We start from the raw sequence: 26,067 nt of genomic DNA, 5'->3' as shown, positions 1-26,067 counted from the left end.
TACCAGCGAGACGAGTTCCAGTAATCAATCTGGATGCTCAGTTAAACTGTGAAACTTTTGTCAATTGCAAAAAGGTACTCAGGACTCACAAAAGAAATCTACATGCCAGAAATGATCATAAGCATTGCAGGTGGTCAAAGAGAAATTTGGTTCGCTAAGTTTGATGAGTAGCCATAACTTACCCCTAAATGTTTGTGTGTACAGCCAAATCAGCAAAGGAAGGGCAGCTTAGTGTCATCAACTAAGAATCGTGCTCCATTATCACTACAGACAACGCAGTGGACGAAATTACTCTTGAATTGCCAATAGAATCTGGCCTGAGTGAGGAACAATATCAGCGAGTATTAGCCATTCTATGTCAATTTTCAGGTGCTTTCCTATCTGGAGTGGAGAAAAGATAGGTCAAGCAGCCAATGGTAAAACACCATATCAACACTGGCAATCACCCACAAATTAGTCAGTGCTCATAGAGGGGACCATCACTGAATGACGGATAAACCAGGAGGAAGTGCAGAAAATGCTACAATAGGAAATCACTGATCCTTCAGAAAGCCCTTGGTGCTCTCCTGTGGCCCATGTGAAGGAGGAGGGTGGCACACAGTGTTTGCGCATTGACTACTGGCAATTGAACAAAATCATTAAATAAGATGTCTACCCAAAGTTAGTAGCAAAGTAGTTCTCAAATATGCACATGCAGAGAGACTACTGGGAAATCAAGAATGATGTGGCTGACAGGAACAAAGACTACCTTCCCTAATTATGCCGTTTAGCCTATGTAAAACTTCAGCCATTTTTTAATGTACGATGCCAATCTGCTTTGACACCTTAAATGGGCGATGTGTCTTTGTTATCTGGACGACAGTGTTGTTTTCTCGAAGATAATTGAAGAACATTTCAGCCACCTGTGTTGTATGTTCAGACTGCAGGCCTCCAACTGAATCTGGGGGAAGTGCCTCTTCATCACCCAACAAATAAAAATCCTGGGGCACCTAGTTCATGGCAATGAAATCTGTCCCAATTCCGAAAAAAGGAGACTAGTCACAGATTTTCTGACTCCATGCCAAAGTCATGATGCAAGAAGTTTTCTCACAATGTGTTCATAATACCAGTGATTCATAAAGGACTTCTGTACCAAGGAATGTCCCTTGCAATAACTACTGCCGGGGAGACATCAGTTTTCCTGGAGCAATGTGCAAGAAAGATCTGTCCTTGTCCTTATGGAGGCACTAACATCTTCTCCAGCCCTAGCATTGTATGATGAGAATGCCAACACCAAAGTTCACACCAACGCTGGCAGTTATGGGATACATACAGTTCTAATGCAAGGTCTGGAAGGCACTGATAATGTGACAGCTTTTCCTTCCGGAGTACTCTCCAAGTGCAAGACTGACAGGTATTTATCTGACAAACCATGTCCATTTGTGTTTGTGGAACAATGTTTGCTATGAACAGAACTGTAGGCTGCACCAACCTTAATCTGTTTTCTGTATCTCCTGTCACACTGTCTGCCACTAAAAGGTAACTGTCCCTTTCAACAGTGAAGTAATAGCACTCAAGACAGAATGGGGTAGTACATTACTTTCCCTGTGTGTGTCCCTTAAAGCCATGTCATCTTTGTCATTCCCAGGATTTTCACATGACTCAGTACCTAACATAATGATACTTCCTTCCCTTGATGTAATGTGTGAAGTGTTTCCTGTATGTTTTGAACCAGCTGGTCTGCTGGTTACATTTGCTGAATGGTCTGTATGGCACTTAGAAAATCAGAGCAAACCAGAAGCTTATTCTATCAATACCACTTCATATGCTCCAGTACCTTTAGTGTTGCATAGAGTTCTGCATCAAAGACTGTAAATTTGTCTAGAAGTCAAATCCTCTAGACACTAAGCAGCCGACAGTATGGCCCTGCTTAGACACACCAGAGCAAATAACTGTTTAATTTCAGTGCCCATCTAAAACTTGTAAAAGGCCTGTTTACAAATAAAATATAGTGTTCAAGATACCTTTCACTGCGTAAAATTTAAAAGCAGCCTTGGCCGCACAGCTAATCACGGATGGTACTTGCTCCAACCCTGTGTAAAAACATTCACATCTAAGCTCTGCAAGGTGCTTCTTTAGTCTAATCCCAAATGGTCTTGTTCTTTCATGATTTACAAACATTTGTTCTGCTGATGGTCTGACAAGAAGATTAAAAGCCAGAAACTGAGGACCTTTTATGCACGTCAGACTTCGAGGAACATGGTAAGAGGCAGTTCCCCTGCATCACTAGAGGCTAGGTACAGGGCTTGTCCTTAAGGCTCTTTCCGTCATTCTAATTCCCCCTCGTGAACAGCATCCCATCCTTTAACTAGCATGGTTGAGAGGAACATAAGCAATACAGCCACAGGTCAGCCACAACTGATCAAAGGCTCTTTAAAACACCAACAAGGGGGATTGCCAATATCTGTCACTTAAGCATTTTAAGATGTGTAGAGCCTTTAGAGTGACTGCTGCATTTTAAGATGTGTAGAGCCTTTAGAGTGACTGCTGCTCTGAGATACTTCATACGTGTAAACCAGTTGAGTTTCTCATTGAAGATAAGGCCAGGAATTTTAATGATCCCTTAAAACTAAGAGTGGTGTCCCTTGCTTCATTTCACGTCTCGAACAATCGTCTCAAGATAAGAAGATGAACAAAAAAATTTCCACAAAAGAAAGTGCTGGACAGGATCACTAACTGTGGACACCATGCTGTTGATGGCTACTGCAGAAAGAGTAAAACTTATCATGATCTCCTGAGTGACACCATTCTCCTGAGTATGTCGGAATGCACTGCTAACTCTGAACCTAAAGAACCATCTTGAAAGACAATCCTAGAAATTCCATTCATACATTTGTCAGACTATATTGTACTTCCAGGCAGTGTCACAAGTCTTTTCAATATAAAAATATATCCTATCAAGAACCCCTATGCAAGAAAGTCTCATGTATCACTACCTCGAGGAGCATCAGTGTGTCAAAAGATAAGTGGTACTGACAGAAACCACAGTGAAGGTGAGTGAAGAGTTATCTTGTTCCCACAACCAATACTAAGTGGGTGTTGATTATTCACTCAAATGTCTTCCCTATACAACTGGTAACTGCTATACTGCAATAACTAATTGGTCTGATACAATCTCTCTCAATTTTTAGGAGAGGGGTCACAATTGTTTCATTCCAAGAATAAGAGTATTGTCTCTCAAACTAAATTATGTTAAACAGCATGAAAAGGTATTATTTTGATTCATTATTCATATGTTACAACTTATCATATTACATTTTGTCTGGCCCTGGTGTTGTATGACTAACCACAGCCGACCATGTCCTTTGAGCTAATTCCCATCTGCACTGGAATGTAGCATCTTGATACACATAGGATGCAATTGGTTCCAAGTATGTCACCATTGTCTAGGCCACAGCGTCTGATTTTGTGATTGGAGCACCACTGTCTTTTAATGATACAGCAGTAGATGTAATACTATTTACATTTAGCTGTTTTATAGACCCCCTACATTTTGTGTAAGCACACTGAGCTTTTGGCTGAGCAATGCAAAAGGTAGTAAGATTATCAGTAGATGCAATGTGGTGGAACTTTCTCAGTGCCACCAGTCTGTTCCTAATGGTTAAATGGCACTCCTTGCTTCACCATCAGACGGGCCGTCTACCAGGTTTAACATGCAACTTTCGAATAGATTGTTGGCATACAGTCAGGTTGGTGTAAAGTGTTCAGCTGTCTCTTTCAAGATCCAGTCAGGTGGCTTGGTGGCAGGTACTAATGTATCTTGCAAGTGAATCCAAATGGAAAAACTGTGACTATGGGGCACGTTCTCTGACCCTTCTCCATGTACATCACCTATTGGAGAATTCAAATGACAGGTCAGCGTCTGAGAATGTAAGTTTGCAGTATTTAAGTGCTATGTAGAATCATTCTGCAAGTGATACATAGAGGTCTCTGAGGGATAGAAAACGAAGGGGGAGTTTGCATATAAGGTCATCAATGGTCTCGTTATCTACAGGTTCGTAAGGTGGTTGATACAGGGACAGCACCATTATTCTTAATGATACATAAATATGAACAGCTACTGCTTGGAGGTGGATGGTGAGAGTAAACAGTGCAAAACAGCATATTTCAGCAACAAATACCACCACTCCATCATTACCCTGGTCATGACCTGCATCATCCTTCCTGTGCTGGTGTAAGTTGGTACCAGCACTCCAATTGGCAAAGAGGCTGCGAGAAGATCGACAGTAGGCACCAGAGAAAGCGAGCCTATCGGGAGAGAGGCCAACGACAGACTCGCACAAAACACACCGCCAACACCCTCTCGACCACTTGTATTTAGATCGCCGCCACGGACCGGAGCTCCCAGTCAGCCATCAGTAAGTCAACAAGTCGAGTCATCAGTTGCAGCCCAGTGGAAGTCGCAGTCGTAGTTAGGTCAGTCTACCTCAGAGTCAGTCAGTACCTAGCGACCAGTGCAGTGTACATAGCGGACTTGTACTTCACCAGCAGTGTGGCTAACATATTAAGGAAGAGCTTGTACCACAACAAGTAGCTTAAAGCTAAGTAATTTCTTATTCTTATGAATAAAGAACTCTGTTAATACATGCACAAAGTTGTGTTACAGAAAGAGGATACTGGCCACCAAACAACATCCTCTCCTTGCTTCCCATGGTACAACCTTACAGTGACAACAAGACGACACATAAACTGGTGACCAGTATAATTCAGTGCAGATTTTGCTTGCTTCTCTTGTGTTGTAGCTTGCAGGGGCGCTCATTTCTATTTGCTAATGTGTTGTTGTGTTCTTGCATATATTCCAGGAAGGGAGCCATAGAACTAATCAAATTTCTCTTTTCAGAGGCTTTGCTTGCTTTTTGCTGTAACATATTTGTGTAAACCATGGCTACCCCACCCTCTGCCACCACGCTTCAGCCACAGACGACCAATGTGATGGATCTAACACAAGCTTTCCAGTTTCAGAATCAACAAACTGCTGCCCTGCTAATGACAATACAACAACTACTGGCTGCACAAGCAGCATCAGCTGCACAAAAGGTGAGCCGATCAACCCAACACATGCCGCCGACCAGCATACCTACGTTCCGGCAATTTAATGACACAGACGAGGAATGGCTCAAATACTTGACACAGTTCCAAGCACATTGTGAAGTTCATCAAGTTAAAGGTATTGTAAAGCCACAATACTTTCTTTTGACTGTGGGGTCCCCAGTGTACAGGTTAATACAAAGACTATACCCAACTGTGTCTCCCAACGAACTCAGCTATGATGAAGTAATTGCTGCATTAACTCAGTACTATGACCAGCAAGTTCAAGTATCTGCAGCCAGACAGCCAGATATCGGTTCTTTTACTTGTTGAAAAAGCCAGAACAGACATACAATCAGTGATACACAGAATTAATGGGCATGATTAAGAAGTGCAAATTGAAGTGTAGTTGTGGAAACTTTTACAGTGACTTAATGATTAGGGATGCAATAACTTTCAATGTCTCAGATAGTAGAATACTGGAACAGATCTTAAATTACTCTGTTCCATCACTTCCCCAAGTGCTGCAAACATTAGAGCAATATGATTTGGGCGCTGTAGCTGCCGACAAGTTTGAGCAGGCCCCAATTTGTTGGGTCTAACCGCCCCTTACTCATGACCACCCCAAGCAGCCACAACAACGAGCACATACACAGCCACACAGACAGCCACGTAGACATGAAAACAGACCTGTGAACTTAGTGAAGTCTTGCCCTAGATGTTCTGCTTGCCATAAAAGACAGGACTGCCCATCACTTAACACAGCATGTTACACGTGTGGAAAAGAAAGGCCATGTCCAAGTATTTTGTTTGCAATGGCACAAAGACGCCAAAAATAAGATTAAGATTGTGCCTCCTTCTTGCTCTAGTGCTGTGCAACAACATTCTAACGAACTATTAGTCTCATTACAGATTGCTGGCTGTTGTGTGAACTTCTAGTTAGACACAGGTGCCTCAGTAACTTTCCTTAATCGTGCCACGTACGAACAGTTAGGCTCACCAAACTTTTCTAAATCTAGTAAACACCTCACTGCTTACAATGGACAGGAAATTCCAGTGCTTGGACAGTGTAGTTTGCCTGCCACTTACAAATCCCACACTAGAACAGTTAATTTTTCTGTGTTGAAATCAAGAGACAGTGAGAACATTTTCAGTTTAGATGGCTTTGATTTGTTTGGCCTTAGCATCCAAGACAATGTATTTTCCACACCAGCTTTTGCACCAAAAGACAGCATAGACAGCTTGCTTAAAGAATTTCCTGAGCTATTTTCAAAGGAATTGGAAAAGCTAATAACTTTGTAACACATTTTACATTGAAAGACAATGCACAGCCTAAGTTGTACCAGGCCCGCCCCACTCCAATTTCTTTAAGAGACAAAGCAGCCAGTAAATTGAAATAACTGAAAGATAACTGTGTAATTGCTCCCATTCAAGCTAGTCAATGGGCAAGCCCTCTCGTTTTGTTGCCTAAGCCTTCTGGCCGCATACACACTTGAGCTGCATGATGCCTATTTGCAAATTCCGTTGGATGAAGAATCACAGAAAGTATTTGTGGCACACACACACTTGGGACTGTTTAGATATTTGCATTTGCCCTTCAGCAGCGCTTCCGCACCCGCCATTTTTCGGTGTTACTTGGAACAGCTGCCTGCAAAAGTGTCATTTTGTTCAAACTACCTTGACGATATTGTCGTCTCAGGTCATACACCAGGGGAACACATTGCCAATTTGCATACTCTTTTTTGAGTGCTGTCAGAAGCAGGAATCAAGTGTCGACTCGGAAAGTGTGGCTTTTTTTCAAAATGAACTACAGTACTTAGGTCATGTGATAAACAGTCAGGATGTGCACGCCCTCCAATCTCATTTGCTTGCAATCCATGTTCTGCTTGTTCCTTGCAACGTGTCTGAACTGCAATCAGTACTAGGCAAGATGGCGTACTAAATTCGGTTCATACCGAATGCCGCTCAGATCATAGCTCCATTGCATCGCTTGCATCAGAAAAATGTGCCTTTTGTGTAGACCAAAGATTGTCAAGATGCATTTCAGAAACTCAAAAATGCCTTGCTCAATGACAGATGTTTAGTGCATTTTGACCCTGCCAAGCCAGCAGTTCTGCAACTCAAAGCTTCTTCCTACAGAATCGGCGCTGTGCTTTCACACAGAATTGGAGCACAAGACAGACCTATTGCTTTCTGCCTCACAGTTGTTAACGCAAACTCAGTGCAATTATTCTCAAATAGAAACAGAGGCACTCGCTATTGTAAATGGTGTGACCAAATTCCGTCACTATTTGTGTGGTTGGAAGTTCTATTTAGTGACAGATCACAAGCTTTTGCAGTCCTTGTTTCATCCGTCAAAGCTGGTTCCTACATGCGCTGCTCAAAAATTGCAACACTGGGCTTTGTTGCTTTCGCAGTGTCAGTATGAAATTATGTACAGACCTACGGCAAAGCATAGCAATGCAGGTGCTCTGTCTTGCTTTCCGACTGGGCAAGACTCTGATTTAGACGCATCTGCCCCATCTTCCAGCCAAATCAATGTAGAACTCTGATTGCTGGAAGGCTATGGAAGCAGATCCAGATCTCAAGATTTTGTTGCATTATATTTGCACGTCTTGGCCTTGCTTGTTGAACAGCATCCAGAACTCAGTTGTGCGCCGATATTTTGCACGCTGGCATAGCCTTTCAGTTCAACAGGGTGTGATTCTAGTTCAAAATGACAGTAGACAATTGCGTGTGCTTAATCCCGAAGTGTTGCAAAAGGATGTGTTACAATTGCTCCATTAAGGACATTGGGGAATTGTTCACACTAAACAGTTAGCGTGATGGCACTGTAATTGGCAGGACATGGATGCCCACATTGAACAGATGACGTCACAGTGTCGTGCATGCACAGAAAACCAATCTACTCCACCACAGACATTCTCAGCTAAGACTAAGACTCAATCGCCATGGACATGAGTGCACACAGACCTTGCAGGACCATTTTGGAACATTTGTTGGCTCATAGTGGTAGACTCTTTGACCAAGTTTCCATTTGCAGTGCCTATGAACTCTACCATGTCACATAGCACCATTCAAGTGTTGTCCTCCATATTTTGCATACAAGGTTTGCCAGAAGTACTTATGGCAGAAAATGGCCACAGTTCACTTCACGTGACTTTGAACAGTTTTGTGAACGAAATGGAATTCGTCATCTAACAAGTGCCGAGTTTCATCCGCAGTCCAACGGAGAAGCAGAACGCTTCGTACACACTTTTAAGCAACAGATGGACAAACTCTGCACCACCCATACATGGGAACAGGAGCTGCAACTCTTTCTTGCCTCCTATCACTCCCATCCACGAGACAGACCAACGGAGAAACTTCTGCATCGCCACCGCCATCGGACTCTGCTACACTTGCTACATCCACCGCAGCATCCAGTGCCGCCAATGGTCTGTAATTATCACTTTGCACTGTGTGATTTTGTTCTTTTCAGGGTTTATGGCAACCGTAGGCACTGGTAAAGAGGCGTGATCCAGAAACGTATTGGCTCTTATATGTATTTGATTCCAGGTCCTGAAAGTTTGCAGTTTTGCCACCAGAACGAAATACACACGTCAATTGCCCTGTTATTCTACTGCTTTTCATCCCCCAGATTCGTGGCCTCATGAGACCGCACAGCCTTCGCAGCTGCCCCCTGATGCCATCTCCAGGGCACTCCAAGCACACGCCCTCAGGCCTGGACATGTGCCCTGGCAGCAGTTTTCCAGGGGATATTTCCGTTGCCTTGCAAGCCAGATGGCTGAGTAAGGTCGGGAGTACACCGCCCTCCATAGCTGCGGCTCCCGGCTCATCTCCAGTTTTCTGCCCCCTCCCTGTTGGCATTCGCAGCCTCACTATACAACAACGAGGCCAACGACAGACTCTCAAGAAACACACCGCCAACACCATCTCGACCGCCAGTATTTAGATTGTTGCCGCAGACCGGAGGGCCCTGTCCACCATCCAGTGAGTCAACAAGTCGAGGCATCAGTCGCAGTCCAGTAGGAGTCGCAGTCACAATTAGCTCAGCCTCTAGCTCAGAGTCAGTCAGTACCTAGCGACCAGAGTAGTGCACATAGCGGACTTGTCCTTCACCAGCATTGTGGCTAACGTGGACTATCATGAAAGAGCTTGTACCACACCGAGTAGCTTAAAAATAAGAAATTTCTTATAATCATGAATAAATAACCCTGTTAATACATGTGTGCAGTTGTGTTACAGAAAAAGGGTACCAACCACCAAACAACATCCTCTCGTTTCTCATGGTACAAGCCTACAGTGACAGTGAGACAACACAAAACTCTCTGTGGATGGTGTAGCCTTTAAAAGCAACAAAAGATTGTCTGAAGGTTTGAGCTGCATCTCATGTATGCATAGGCACAAGGACCTATCCTATGTTAAAAGCCTTGCTTCTGACATATTTTCTTGTACTGTTCACATTCCATGGGAGTATAGGTGCCATTAATTGCAGGGGTCTTTCACACTATCTCTCTTTTCTGGTGAAATATACTGGACATAGAGTGGAGAATAGCACAACCTCCAATTTTGTCAACATATGTATCCAGTTCTATTTCTGCAGTGTTTCCATCGGTTAATAGCAACCTCCTTCTCTCTGATGGTTTCATATCAGATTTCTTTGGATTCTGACTGTTTCTGGGTGCAGATTTCACCTTTTGCTGTTGTGATACAGGCACAGTAGTGTGGACATTATTGCTTATATGTTTATATGTAGATATGTTTGTGATAATATCTACTGCTTTCAAATGCTTGGCCACACTGACTTTGACCACAATTTCCCTCAGAGTGGTAGCAAAGAAAGTTGAGAAAACAGAAAGGTGCAGGGATTCCCCCCTCCCACAGTATACAAAATTCTCTTGGTCACTTTAAATTCTTGAATCTTCATTTGTCCTAAATTCCTGCTTCAAACAGGGTGCTAACCTGACCCGTTCGCACAGAATTCTTAAAATAAATGTGAGGACCCTGCTTCCTATGCATCTTTCCTGAATTTCCTGCATGTTAAACTGCCACTACACCCTACTGTGGTGTGACCCTACCACTCGTGTTTCTAATACCACATCGGACTGGATATAACATTTCTTACTTTCAGTCAAATAAATCTGACTTTGATGTGTTCTGGATGGAGAGGCAAATCCAATATTAAGATGAAAGTCACAGTCTTCTACAGCTCACCATTCACTCTATTCATCATGTTTCTAAGTTCTGTTACATCTTCCACTTTCCATCCTTTTTGCAGTTCAGCAGTGTCCATGTCTGTGACATCTCTTCCAACTTAATGCCATCCTTAGTGAAGCATGAAGATGGTGTACTTTTCCATCGCTACAGCATATTGACCCAAAGTCCAAACGAGTCCTCACTTGGTGAGACGTAGTAGTTTCAACCAAAAGCACTCAGTTGCAAAGTGATTTTGTTGACTTTACAGTTCCAGCAATACCTTCTACTGTTTTGTTGACCTAGAAAGAAGACCTTCCTCAAAAGACTACCCTTCTCTCTGTTACAGTAGTGACATTCTGGCACTGATGTGCCCCATTAAAATTATTAGGGTTCAATTTTTCTAATGAAATTCCAGGGAGACTATTATGCCGAGCCCTCTTAGTTGTGTAGGTGTCTGTGATCTCTAATGGCCTTCACATACTGTCTGAAGATTTCTTTGTTTGTTTGTGAGGTTCCAAGGCGTTCCCATAAACAGCTATGGATCTCCAGCATCCATCCACGCAGAACTTTACTTACCTGGGCAAGTCGAATACAAACTGAGATGTGGCAGTTTCTCCATCCAGAGGTTGCCCACCAAAAGTCATCCATTCAATTGGTGTGGAGTACACCTTGAGTTTGACAGTGGTGTTTCTTTTTTTTTTTTGGGGGGGGGGGGGGGGTGGATGCAGGGGGGGGGGGGGGCATCTATACCGTCCTTTCTATCTGTGCAGTTAAGCCAAAGCCCTTCCTCTCTGAAACACAAAAGTTCCACCATCATGACCAACAGTGGCCACTGAAGCACATCCAGAGTTTATGGTAGCATAAGATTGGTAGTGTTTACCAACTCACGAACCCTGGGTTTGCCATGTCCACACTCAGCCAGCACTAGCTGAGCTCCTTGGGAAAGTATATAAGACCATCAGATGTTAGATTTGCAGCACTGAAGGGAAATAGTACTGCAAAGGCTCAGGGCCCGACATTTGCCAATCCTGGACTAACAAAAAACTTTAAGCTCCATGAGGGCTTTCTTATTGGGAAAGGGCACATAACACAGGTAACATTTAACTATTTAATTGTCTACATGATTGTTTTTGTTTCTGTATGAATGTAGCCAATAAAATTAGTATTTACTATGTTGTTCATATGTCAATCCCACAGAAAAATCTGAGACTTTCCTGCCTTTCTTTTATTCCCATGGGGTTTCTTTTGAGTTATGGTCTTGTTTTTGACATGCTAGTTACCAATAGTTAATTACTGTCACTCTAATATCTGAATATTAGCTTTCACATGATTGTGGCTTTTGATTCCTTATTCTCTCTCTCTCTCTCTCTCTCTCTCTCTCTCTCTCTCTCTCTCTCTCTCTCTCTCAATCCAAGGTTTTGAAAAGTTTCATTTTCCATCAACAGGTGTACATCTCAAACCCTCTTCCTGTCATTCCCTTTCACCTTTTTAAAAGTTGTAGGCAATCTGCAAACACAGTTTCTTCTTGTTTTGTAACCACTAAGCAGATACACCTTTTTATCTGTAGTATTGTTCATGTTTATTTTTTGCCAAGGCACAAAGTTCTTAACATTAGTACTGACAGATAGCTATTTGAGTACACTTATTTTCAAGAACCTGCCACTGCGTATTACATCTCATGGTTAATGCGATGGAGTTTAAGTAAGGATGGAAGAACATTCTCTGCTAGCCCCTGATCCACACCCATCTCTCTGCCCCGAGACCCTAACTTCACTCATCCTCTTAGCACACTGGACTCGCATTTGGGACGACGAAGATACCAACCCACATCCGCCCACCCAGATTTAGATTTACTGTGACTTCCCTAAATCGCTCCAGGAAAATGCCAGGACGGTTCCTTTGGAAGGGCATGGCCAACTTCCTTCCCCATTCTTGACACAGTCCGAGCTTATATTCCATCACTAATGACCTCTATGTCAATGGTACATTAAGCCCACTCTTTCTTCCTTTCTCACGTCCTGCGACCACATCCTCTTCCCTGGAGTCTCCTCTCTTTCTGTTCTGTTGACTCCACAGAGTGTACTCCTCCACCTCACTGTCACTGTGTGCTTCATGAACTGATCAGTCATGTTTCATTCCTATCCCCGCATACTGCTGCCTTTCCATCCCACATTCCTATCTTGAGCAAATCTGGCCTCCTCCTCAGCCATCAGCCACCGTTCCCAACCACTCTTACAACTCCCCACCTACTTTCTCCCCTCACCCACTCCATCCAACACAAATCTCACATCAGTTCAGCTGAAGCCCCCACATAGTGTATTCAGAGAGAGAGAGAGAGAGAGAGAGAGAGAGAGAGAGAGTAGTGAGTGAGTGAGTGAGTGAGTGAGTGAGAGAGAGAGAGTGTGTGAGAGAGAGAGAGAGAGAGAGAGAGAGAGAGAGAGAGAGAGAGAGAGAGAGAGTAGTGAGAGAGAGAGCTCTTAACAAATTAGTCCAAAAACTAGCAAAGTTTTCGGTCTTGTTTATGTGCCTGTCAATGAATCACTGCCTTGACTGTTTAGCGAATTGTTAACTTTACTCCCAAATAATTCAAAGTACTTTCTGTTTGGTAGCTCTTTATACTTCACTGAAGTATTTTTGCAGAAACTCTGAAAGTAAACAGCTTAAACATTTTGTAATTAATATTACCAATGTAATACATTATAACTTCATAATGTTAACTCATTTCATTGTATTGCACTTAAATAAAATTTATACCCTCGACATCACTCCGCATCACAGAGATGCGTGGAATACAGCTGATGTAACGTTAAGTGGAAGCCTAAAGTCATATGCTGGCTATGCTGGTAGTATAACATTTATACAGAATGGCTAAAGAACACTCTCTCTCTACATTCTGAAACTGTATGATTCTGCACTCCAACCAGTGTACATATCAAAAACAACTTTAGATTCTACAAACCTTTGATGAGGATGTGGACACTTCTGGTATGGGTTGAGACATGACATCATCATCAGATAGTTCTCCTCCCCTGCCAGTATGCAGTTTTCTTCTCCCTCTTTGTGGAGGCAGTGATGATTTGTCATAACAAAATCTTTTTCTCTTAAAATCTGTAAAAATAAATTTCTGTACACGTCAGATTCATTCCTTCCAAATGTATCTCTCCAACATCTATCCAGAAAACATTACAATGTCAGGTATGCCTCATGATTTAGCTTGCAGCTGGCTGGAGAAACTGTATCAACTTCAAATGTCTCACAGAGCAAGAAAAGCACACATTAACAGTAATTCTCATACACACTTCTTAAGCTGGCTGGATTATTTATTTTAAAATAAAGGTGAGTTACTAGAATTCATTGGTATCTTAAAAGTCCTTAAGATAGTGAGATGATGCAATCTCTCATGCAGATTAACAGTTGGATGCACACCATATCAGACAGACTGGTGCTGATACCTTGTGGTTGAGTGCTGCAATCCTCCCCTTGTGTCTTGTATACAAACTATGTAAACATGCAGAGAATAACAACAATTTTATAATATTCATACAAAGAAGCCGCAAGACTCTTTCTGTACCTACTGAGAAGCATTTTTCTAAGTTCTAGTTATGGTTCAAAGGGAATACATCACAACAGGCTCAATAAACAAATAATAATCACAAAAGAGGGATACAATTCACCAAACATGCAACATTTCATACATGCCACGAGCAAGACAGCAGACTGATTCATCAAACTACATGAACACCAACAAGAAACTGAAGCAAATTAAGGGTAGAAAGATAGAGCACTGGAAAACCTGTACTTCATCCATTGTAAGATGGCACTGATACAGAAAAACCTGGCTTATTGGACAGACAGACAGACAGACAGACAGACAGACAGACACACACACACACACACACACACACACACACACACACAGACAGATACTAAAAAGTCCATTTCTCACATTAAATAGTTACTGCAGTATAAACACAAACAGTGCTGAGGAAGAGTATGATCGGGAAGCCCTAAGAGTCTGAATGAAAATAAAGGTGCTACATGTGCAATTGTAGGATGTAATTCAGTGGCTGTTGTTCAGTGTGGGTAATAACTAATTACCTTATTTTCAGAAATAAGTTGCCAGTGACAGTTACTTCACTGGAGAAGAATGGGCAACACACTTTCTCACTGGGTGTATAATAAAAAAGTGTGACACTTCAGAATCAAGTTACATGTTGTTACTCGATTCTTTAGAACCTTTTCATTTTGCCATTGAATCATTAAGACTTATACTTGCTTGCCATCTTCCTATTTCAATAGAATTTACTATGCCAAGCACAAATATGCTTGTTAACTTTTAAAATTGTAATCTTCTAATCCATATCCTATGAATTCCTGTGGAAGGTTTGGAAAATTTCAGATATTTGACACAGTAAAATCTAAGGTCTTTTCCAGTAGGGTTCAGCAGTATGTAAAATACTTCTAGATTCTATGAATTACAACAACAACAACAACAACAACAACAAATGGTCATTATTTGCCAAGAAAAACTGATGGTGTTGCTATACACTGCTAATATCATCGTGAAGTTATATATTCCTCGGCATTGGAGATCACACATGCACACTGGCACAATGGTGCTAAGCCTGGAAGCAGACAGCTTGTATTCTGGAGTAAGGAAAGTTTTTCAACAACACTATTTGAATCACAAAAAAGGAAAAATTAAGGTGTTAAGTTCCTTATTGTCAGATTAATTGCCACTGTTCAGAGTCAAAGTCAAACTTCTCGGCTATGTATCATGGAATGAGAACACATGAAAATCTTGGTGTTCTGTCCCCTAAATGTGGACATTTGGCTATATCGCCCTTTGGTGCTTTTCAGAACCAGTAACCTACATACCAGGACTGGATCTGGATATCTCTCTCTCTCTCTCTCTCTCTCTCTCTCTCTCTCTCTCTCTCTCTCTCTCTCTCTCTCCCCTTTTTCCCTCATCAACAGTGCAACTAGCATCCTCATCACAGTAACCCATACGAAACAGTTGAACTGAAGGCACAACACACACACACACTTCGTAATGACCATGTAACCATGCATTTGAATAGATTTTTATTTTATTTTATTTTTTTTTTAGACTGGCCGAGTTTTAGGGAAATTCTGGGACAAAAATGCCATACCACCTTTAATTTTTCTAATATAAAACTTACAGTAACCAGTCATTAAAATTTATTAATCACAGCATATTTTGGATGTTTAACATTATCTTCAGGTGCCAATCTTAAATGCTAATTATTGTCAGCACAGCTCTAAGGAATTCACTGATATTAAAATTTCTACAGCTCTGTAACATCCACATTCGATACTTGAGATGGTGACTCTAACATCTGAACTTCACTCAGTTCATTCGCTAGGACAAATACACAGTGCAAATGGGGCAAACTTAAGAACTTTTAATGGTGTTTCATCTCGTAGAGCTATATTAATGAGCTTATAACAAAAAACACCATCTGAGATTGAAATTAAGCCCACAAAATGTTTTATGAGCAACAAATAAAAATATTGGCAGTCTGTGAATTTAACTTTGTTTTAAGAAATTTATTGGAGGTCCCAGATCATTTACTGCTGACCTTGCCATTATTTATTTTTATTTTTTCTTTCAATAAAAAGCAAGAATACTAAGAATGTATTTCGAACAACTCTTGAACTGTGAATAACTGAGCTGTAAGCTAGAATTTGCGAATCCTCATGAAAACACAAAAGCAGGTCCATCACCCACACTGAAGAAATTAAAAAAGCAATGCATACTGTGAAAAACAACAAAGCTGACAGACATGACAGTAATACAGCTGAACTTATAAAATGGTCACAACCAAAAATTATAACTAACTTTCAGATCATGTTTGAAAACATTTTGGGAAACTGAAAAGATTACAGAAGACTGGAAAGTGGCTATTATCCATCCTTTACACAAAAAAGGGATAAGCATGATGTAAATAATTACGCAGGTATATCTCTGCTGCCAGTGGGTTATAAAATATTTTCAACAATATTATTAAACAAGGTATAAGCAACACTTGATTTGGGAGAATATCAGAGAGGATTTAGAAAGGGCAGATCTTGTTCAGAACAGATTTTCAACCTAAAGTCCATAATCCATCACAGATTTACACACTCTAAATCCATGGTTGTATCATTTATAGATTTTAAACAGGTATCTGATTCGATTGATCAGTAAACAGTACATAAAATGATCCGAGAATCTGACAAAGTCTAAACTAGAAAACATTATCTGTGAAATGCTGCAGACACCAAATCCAAAGTACCCGTAACGCAAGTGAATGTTCAGTTTTGAATCACAAATTACACACACCTCAAGTTCTAGAATGAAGAATCATTCAAAAAATACTTGATCTGCTAAGGAATACAGAGGTATGGAGATTAAAATATAATTAAGAAGTATATCACAACATAGAAAACGTAACTGAAACACTACGAAAGAAGCACTATTTTTTGGACATTTGTACAGAATGATGGCAACAGATTATCCACACAGATTTTTAAAGATCTATGGGACAAGAAGCCAACAATAGCCTGGATTCATGATGTTAGGAAAGATTTGAAAAGAGACAACATAAGTGAAAAAGATGCAACAGAAAGAGATTTTTAATAAGAAAGTGTTGAAAATGGAAGTATTCCCAAGCAGGAGGAGAAGGAGAGTCATATCACATAGATAATTTGACTGCCTTGCCTGACTCACAACATATTTGATATAACCTTGACAAAAGTGGTTGCATCAAATGAATAGCTGCTAAAACTGAGATTGCATTTTGCATTGCTGTCATCCTACAGTTGGGGGTTGGGGCTTGCTATCAACATGGAGAAAATAATCGACTATTGCTAATGAGACACCATTTACACAAAATCAAAAAGACTCATTTATGCGAACAAACTCAATGTTTTTAATGTAGTGTAGTTTTGCACCACCAAGGTCTGGTATGTCAACACAGATACTTGAAAACTGTTGTGAAGAACAACCATAAAATCTTTTCTAGAGAAATCTACTGAAGTGGCAAATGGAATATACAATCTTCAAGGACTGAACATGTATCTGATCAGATATGAAATTTAAATACTGAAACACTGTGCCATACAGAACTCTCAGCAACACACCACTTTCTGCTATCAGCAACCAGACACATACAAGAGGTTACTCTAGGCACTTTGTTGCCACGTAACAGGTTGGGTCTGCACTGAATTCAATAATCAAAATTAGTCTTACGTCTTCACAGTTTCTTATACTGACGGATATGTTGACAGTTTTGGCTTGTGAGGTTGCCTTATCTCCTAGGCACATTTAGGATAAAATAATACTGAGATATTTCATCAAATGTAAGTATTTAAGTAGCACAATCCACCAGCATCAGACTGAAATGTCACATGCAGGTCATCTGAGCACTTAGGTATTAAACCATTTTTTCCTCCTCCTCTCCTGCTTTCAGTCTGTGTTGTGACACAGGATTTGTTTCAAGGTCAAGGAAGTGCTGAGTGACATCTGCAGACATCCTCATGAAGTGATGGCTGTCCTGGATTTAACAACATTTATGATATTGCATTTGTTGCCCTGATTCATGAGGTTTTTTTGACAGACAGATTTTGGAAGTCTGTTTGAAAGTATCATTCAATAAGTAGACATAACGTAACAATAGTGTTAGGAGACTTTAATGCCAAAGTAGGAAAAGAAGAAATCTACAAACCAACCATTGGGAATTACAGCTTACATGATGAAAGTTCAGAGAATGATGTGCGACTCATAAACTTTGCAATGGCAAATGGTCTCACATTAAGCAGCACAAAATTCCAACACAAACGCATTCATTTAGGGACATGGATATCACCAGATGGAAAAGTAGTGAACCAGATTGACCATGTCGCCATCCAAAGACGATTTCAAAACAGTATTAAAGACGTTAGAACTTTTAGGGGAGCAGATTGTGAGACAGATCATATGTTAATCATAGCTCAAATGAAAATAAAGCTAAAAAAGAAACAAAGTGCAAATAGGGTCGAAATTAAAAGGTACGATGTAGAAAATCTGGCAGAAGAAAAAATAAAAGAAAACTTTAGGAAAGAAATGGAAATTAACCTATCGGAATCTAGACTGACACATAGTGACCAGCAAGACGTGGAAAGTAGATGGAGACACCTCAGAAACAGTATTCAAGATGTAGCTTCCAAAACTATAGGTAAAAGAAAACGAACTAACAAAATCTGGTTTAATATAAAGTGCCAAGAAAGAGTACTGGAGAGGCAAAATGCGAGGAAGGCATGGTTACAAGACATGGACAATATTACACTAAAGGAGAGATACTATAAAATCCGCAAGGAAACACAACGAACTCTAAGACAAGAGAAGAGAAAACACTACAACAACATGGTAAGAGAAGCGGAGGATGATTTCAAGCATCACAGAGCAAGGCAGATGTACCAGAATATAAAAAAGTCCTTGGGAAAATTCACTAAAAGGGAACAGTTTATAAAGGACCATAATGGGAAAATACTTACAAACAAGAATGACATACAAGAAACATGGAAGACATACTTTACACAGCTGCTCAACTGCAATGATCCACAATATTACTTTACATTTGAAGAACCAGATACAGTTGATATACAAGTCACCACACCATCAGTAAATGAAATAAGACAAACAATAAAGAAATTAAAGAACAACAAGGCCTGTGGGGAAGACCAGGTATATGCTGAGCTTTTAAAAAATGGAGGACCACAATTGGAAATAGAACTACATTCCTTAATTGAAACAATTTGGGAGACAGAAAACATAGCGGCCGATTGGAAAACTGCAATTATATGCCCCATCTTTAAGAAGAATGATCCCCTTGTCTGTGATAACTACAGAGGAATTGCCCTACTCGATGTCACGTATAAAATTTTGTCGATGTGTATACTACACAGACTGATTCCCATAACCGAAGAACTGATTGGGGACTACCAATGTGGTTTCCGCACTAACAGATCCACTTTGGATCACTTATTCACATTGAGACAAATAAATGAGAAGGCATGGGAATTTAATGTAGATATCCATATTCTATTTATAGACTTCAAGAAGGCCTATGATAGCATACACCGACAGACACTCTTAAACACCATGAAAGAATTTGAAATACCATTAAAATTAATCAAATTAGTTAAAATGTGTTTGGAAGAAACCATATGCAAAGTTAAGACACCTGCAGGAGAGACTGAAAATTTTAAGGTGTACACTGGACTGAGACAAGGGGATGCCATCTCACCTATTCTATTTAATATTATCTTAGAGAAGATTGATAGAGAATTCACCAAAACTAATCCACAAGGGATCCAACTGCAGGGACAGAACATTACTAGACTTGCTTATGCAGATGATGTAGCCTTAATAAGCACTTCAAAAGATGAATTAATCAGGATGATGCAAAATTATTACAAAATAGCTGAGAAAGCTGGACTTCATGTGAATGAAGAAAAGACAGAATATCTAGTCATAAGTAAAAAACTCCAAAAGAATACACCACTGACCGTAAATGGTCTCACTTTCAAGGCAGTTGACCACTTCAAGTACTTAGGGAGTCTTTTTAGCAGAGACAATAGAGCAGAAATAGAAATAGACGCCCGTCTAGCAGCAGCTAATAGAACTTTTTACAGCTGTATCAAAATTTTAAGGATGAGATCACTTAGTACTGAATTCAAAATCCGTTTTTATCAGTCAACTATTGTACCAGTAGCATTATATGGATGTGAAGCTATTACATTCAGGAAAAAAGATGAAGAAAAACTGTTGATATTTGAAAGAAAAATACTAAGAAAAATATTTGGACCAATCTTCGATGAAAATGTCATGGAGTGGAGGATAAGGAAAAATGAAGAACTACGGGAGCTGTACAAACATAGTACCATTGTGGAAATGTTAAAAAAGAGAAGACTGAACTGGGCTGGTCATGTAGCAAGGATGCCGGAGAACAGACTACCCAAAATAGCATCCACTAAGAAATTAGAAGGAAAGAGAAGAAGAGGAAGACCTCGAATTAGGTGGATGGAGAATATCCGGGAAGATGCAGCTAGGATGGGCATCAACTCTGATTGGACAACAATTTCCCTGGATAGAAATAATTGGAAGAGGCTCGTAGAGCAGGTGTATGGTCGATAAGGTCTTAGCCACGTGTAAAGTAAAGTAAAAAGTAAGTAAGTTTGAAAGTATCATCCCAGAATGATGTCTGCAGCATGATTATTATTCTTCTGTATTTCGTAACATATTTAAAGGTGAAGTCATGATCCACAACAGATATGTTGTGTTGCAATAATCTTATTTGAGGAAGGTGCTTTCCCATTCTTTCTTGCAACATTTATGTTTTATGTCAGATTCATTTTTGTTCACATTCAGACTGAATGTTATATATTCCCGGCTTCTCAGGTCTAAATCATTCTAAACTTTATCCTCAAAGGTAATCAAAGGACATACTTAATATTATGTTTCTCTAAACTGCTAAACTGCAGCTGATTCTTCTCGACACTACACAAGCATGTGACCAGAAGCTTGTGGGACTCATTACTTCTGTGATATGACTCCCATACTGCAAACACCATTGTTTAACACCTTTTTGGATGTACTGTCTTCTGTGGGAGACATTCTTAATTTGAAAGAATGTGGGCTCTCACAAATACACTGAGCACACTGTTCTTCTGCAGCGGGTGGGGGCAACTTTAAGCATGTAGCTCCACATTTTGATTCTATTACAACTACAAACAGAAATTTCTTGATCGTGTTGTTTATGGGGTGGCCAACATAATTATCTTCATGAGCATGGTTCCAAAACACGAATGAAAGAAGATTACGGTTTAACATTCCATTGATGAGGTCACTAGAGATGGAGCACAAGCTCTGGTTCAGGAAGGATGGGGAAAGAAAGCTGCAGTAATGAAGGAAGGAAGATAGGGTTTAACGTCCTGTTGACATTGAGGTCATCAGAGATGGACCACAAGGTCGGATTGTGTCAAGGATGGGGAAGGATATCGACTGTGCCCTTTCAAAGGAACAATCCCGGCATTTGCCTTGAGTGATTTTGGGGAATCACGGATCTGGATAGTCAAACAGGTTTGAACAATTGTCCTCCCGAATGGAAAGCAGCAGTGCCATTTTAAAGGAAAGCATCTAGGAATTTGCCGTAAGTGATTTGGAAAACCACAGAAACCTAAAATATTTAAGACTGGACAGGGATCTGTATTACTATCCTCCAAAATGCAAGTCCAGTGCCTTGAAGTCTAGATTCACATGTCCAAGTCTCACATTCTTTCCTGCAGAAACTACTACTTCTGAAGGATGTTTTCAGTTACAATGACTTGCAACAAAATGTGTATTCTCCATTTCAAACTGCACTTACATACATATGAGAGAAAAAAGTATCTAGTAGCACAGCATTCCTACTATACGCAGGCCTGACATTCAGGAGAATTGGTCACATTTTAGAAACACATATCAAATAAGCCTCATGAAACATCAGACTCATTGTGGCAAAAAACACAAAAAGATTTCATTACATAAGAAGGATGTCTTTAAGGTTTCCACCAAATCGTAGGCATTCCTGGGCATCACTGACTATAATTTACAGTTACAAATACTAAGTGTACGCAGCATTTTACGAAAATATGAGTGGGAATATGTCAGACACAGAGCATGAATAGATAGAAAGGACAGAAGGACGTATGTGCCACTTAAGATTATAACATCCGAACATATCAGCTTTTGATGAATACATCTTCATTTGTAAGTATGTATGAAACATGAAAAAACTAAAATTGTGGCAGAGGTTCCCTCCTCATAGGACGCTGTGAAAATCTATTTGCCCATGAACCTCACGAGTCAAGAAATGGCTACAATATCATCCAATTGTGAGACCCTGCATTAAAATTCTGGCAACCATCATGCAGCCGTGTCCAACTTCATATTCACAATGCCAAAATGGTTTGCAATGATGAACCCTGTCCCTTCCTTGAAACAAAGGACAGACGATACATGAAAGAACACTTGTACCTGGAAGCAAACCACATCTCTACGTCTACATGGACTTGGAGGGAGGGGAAAGGGGGGGGGGGGGGGGAGAGGCACAAGAGTAGCTAATAACATCTCCATGTAAGGCAGAAAAACTATTTCACATTCACACTTAAGTCTGTAAGTTATTTACCCTTTTCACAAAATGGTTCAAATGGCTCTGAGCACTATGGGACTTAACAGCTGTGGTCATCAGTCCCCTAGAACTTAGAACTACTTAAACCTAACTAACCTAAGGACATCACACACATCCATGCCCGAGGCAGGATTCGAACCTGCGACCGTAGCACTCGCACGGTTCCGGACTGCGCGCCTAGAACCACGAGACCACCGCGGCCGGCCCCTTTTCACAATTAAAGGCTTCTTTTGTATAACTAATTTATAAAAACGCTGTGTATGTATTCCCATGAACATAAAATTCTTGTTCATGTGTAACACGTCACCAAACCTACAGCTAAGTACCTTCTGAAATATCCAAAATTTACACAATGTGTAAACCCCATTGTCATACAACCCCCTTCAGTCAAGCCTCAGAATAAAAAAATATTATTAAAGTAACATACTTTCTGTGTGAGAAGATATTTTTGGCAGACTAGAAATAATAGATTTATTCAAAAGAAGGAAAAGATCACTGTATGGGCCATAGTGACAGACATACCTGTAAGCTGAATTTACACTTGGCAACACAAAAAGTGGCAGTGGAACTGACTGCTCTATTACGCAAGAGCCAATCATTTAACAGAGTGTATAGTACCATTCAAACATAAAGAAAATCCGTAATTGTGGCAATTGAGGGAGTTATCCCTTACTGACACTCAGCATGAAGCACGCACCCTATAAAAACATAAGAAAATCTGCACTGGATGTAATTCCTAAGATTTCGGCAATGGGAAAGGCACTTTAAGTCACGACGTGGATTTCAGGACAGAATAGTACGAAATGCCTGAATAATGTGCCTGAATAATGCAGATCTCAGTATGGAGTCTTTGTAGTTCGGTGGCATAGTTGACAGACAGATAAATAAAAGCATTATTCTGGTATTGGGCTGCGCGGAAGTTGAATGCACGTCAGAACAAATGGATCTTGATGACCGATAGAGGGCAGTGTCGTCGCATTGGTCCTCTCGCCTAGTCAGTGTACCACCATCTCGCTATGTGAATACAACAGCTAATAGTGTCCCTCGTGACTGGCGTATATACTGCCACACCTCGGCCGCTCAGTCAGTCATGTACTTTGTCTGATAGCCTTCGTTACCATCTCCACCGTACTACTGACTACTCGCCAATGACGTCACTTGATCTGTTGACAGTGTTGTGTCAAAAGCTCATCACACTTCATTGTAGCCTACATTGCCATTGCATTGCTCTTGTTGTGTCAGGTCTACTGTTTGTCTGTCCTGTTGCTCAACTCTGGCATGGTTTTGAGTCCTGACCACACGGTCTCCCCGCCTTGAGTCGTCGTCGTCATCGTCATCGTTTCACCTGTTTCTCTGACGTGTGCACTGGCATTTGGTGACTCATGGATACAGCAACTATGACAGGAATCAGTCCAAATACCACTTTTCACAATTATTTTGTTTTACTGTGTTAATATTTAACACGCAAGTAGCAGTACAAACAGTTCATGGTCCTTAATAACATCTTTTTGGCCTTCAAAAGGCCTTAATATCCTGTCCACAGGTCTTCCTCTCAATAAACATCTGTCCCTTACGAAAAAGGGAATCTATGATGTAAATAATAAATCTCTCATCTTCTGCTATCTCCTCCCAGGGAGCCAGGGCAATGTTCCAAAGGTGATGACAGGTCAGGAATTTTCTCTCACACGATCCATTTCACTTCTGCTCATACATTTTCAATGGGGCACAGGCCTGGTGGAGGAGGATGCCAGATGAGAAGAGAAATCTCATTCTATTCTGCAAACTTCTACTGCGCCATAGCTGACAGCATACTGAAGACTGATCTTGCTTGAAACAGATTAATCCCTCAAGACAGAGTTGTACTGATGGGATCATAAAATCACCCATAATAAGGTTATAGTGAGCATCGAATCAGCCATCTATCCTGTGAAGGATCTTAAGTCACTGATGCACATTCAGCCAGTGCCAAACTGTCACAGACACATTGCCATTGCAAGATGATGTGTGAATATATTTGGGAACAAATTAGACAGCATGCAGCCTATTACTGCGAAAAATATGGATTTGTGAGGAAATGTTAAGTAATTAATATGACTGATCGATACTGTTCTCAGCAAACACTAATCTGTAGCAGTTGATCATCATGAAGCTTACCCTTTACAACCACACATTTGCTTTGTAGTCCAGCCTCAAGATGCAGGTGCCGTACCATGTCAAACCACCTGGGAAACACAGCAGTATGATTAAAATCCAACACATTTAAATAGTATTTTGCCATGATGTGTTTAAATGCCCATTCTCCTGGACTGCTGCTGTTACACACTAATGTCCAGTACCCACACACCTACCGGATTCCCCAGTATCACAACATTTTAATCCATCATTGTGCAATGTGCTCTGGAATGCCACATCGTGCCCCAGTCTTTAACGCTGTCAGGTTCCTTTCTTTCACAGCAGCAATGATGTAGTTATGAATAGCCTGTTGATGATGGAAGTGTGGCTTATGAACAAAGTTGCTGAGCTCAAAGCAAGATATTTCAGGTATCTGACCTTGAATCATGTACTGCTATTGCCTATTACAGAACGAATGGTGGAATGACAAGCATAACTTGCTACATTACTTTAAATACAAGAATAAGTCATGCATGAAGCTTGCAACCATGTAGAAATATGTGAAAATTCTAACCCATGCTGGTAAGTCCCTAATAGCAGTCAAATGATGTTAATAGAGCTTTTCTTCGATGACTGTATACAGCTGTTAAATATTTTGAAAAAAAAAAAAAAAAAATATTTGTGCTATCAGTTGTACAACTGTATACTTATTCTCTACCAGTTTCAGCAATAACAACCATCTTCACAGGAGAGAAACCGTATACATCAATGGATCAAAAACAGATTTTCGTCAAATACGACACTGCCAAATTTAGAACATAAATAACTGTTGCAGTAGTCTGAAAATAATAAGTCTAAATGTGCTGTGCATTAGCACATGACAGTAATGTATAACAGGTGAGAATTCACACTTAATAACTAACACGTCACAAATTTCAAAGGTATGTATTTGTTGCAAATGATCTCTTTGACAATCACGTAATATTTGTAACTCTGAAAACTATAACGTGTCAGTAAGTGTGAACTTCTTACCAAGCATACATTACTGTAATTGTGCCAACACACAGCACATTTACATCGATTAGGTTTAGAAAGACTTTTATGACAGTTATGTATATTCTACATTTGGTGGTGTCATATTTGATGAAAATGTAAAAAAGGTTAGTTGAAGTTTTTTATTAGATCACACATTTCAGGCATAGCCCATCATCAAATGATGTGTCAAAAACTATTTTATGAAGCAATCATAAGCACATAGAAACCAAGAACTAGACATGATAGAGAAATGTGTGTCACACACTACACTGTACGTAGTACTGTTAATGACACTCAACAAGTAACAGAGCTGATGAAATAATTTTAAATACAATCAATGTGGCAAAATCAAAATTACAATTTCAGCTACTAGTGCTAAGTGAATAAGAACAGTGTCAATATTCATTTGAAGGAAATAGTGGGTCCAAAAATTAAGATT

At 40.3% G+C, this 26,067-nt stretch overlaps 1 protein-coding gene across 4 annotated transcripts in view; it reads right to left on the bottom strand.

The window, feature by feature from the left end:
• Positions 1-26,067, bottom strand: part of LOC124722488 (serine-rich adhesin for platelets-like) — a 365,160-nt gene that overhangs the window by 198,966 nt on the left and 140,127 nt on the right. For all 4 annotated transcript variants that reach the window (XR_007006449.1, XR_007006450.1, XM_047247643.1 and 1 more), the window contains exon 4: positions 13,226-13,374. Coding sequence is in view for 2 of the 4 variants with exons in the window: in XM_047247643.1 (XP_047103599.1) it covers positions 13,226-13,374 (149 nt within the window). In the remaining 2 variants the exon portion in view is untranslated. The remainder of the gene's footprint in view (positions 1-13,225; positions 13,375-26,067) is intronic.

The sequence above is a fragment of the Schistocerca piceifrons genome, chromosome X (assembly GCF_021461385.2).
Source record: "Schistocerca piceifrons isolate TAMUIC-IGC-003096 chromosome X, iqSchPice1.1, whole genome shotgun sequence".
NCBI classification, from domain to species: Eukaryota; Metazoa; Arthropoda; class Insecta; order Orthoptera; family Acrididae; genus Schistocerca; species Schistocerca piceifrons.
This window is presented reverse-complemented; position numbering and strand designations above follow the sequence as displayed.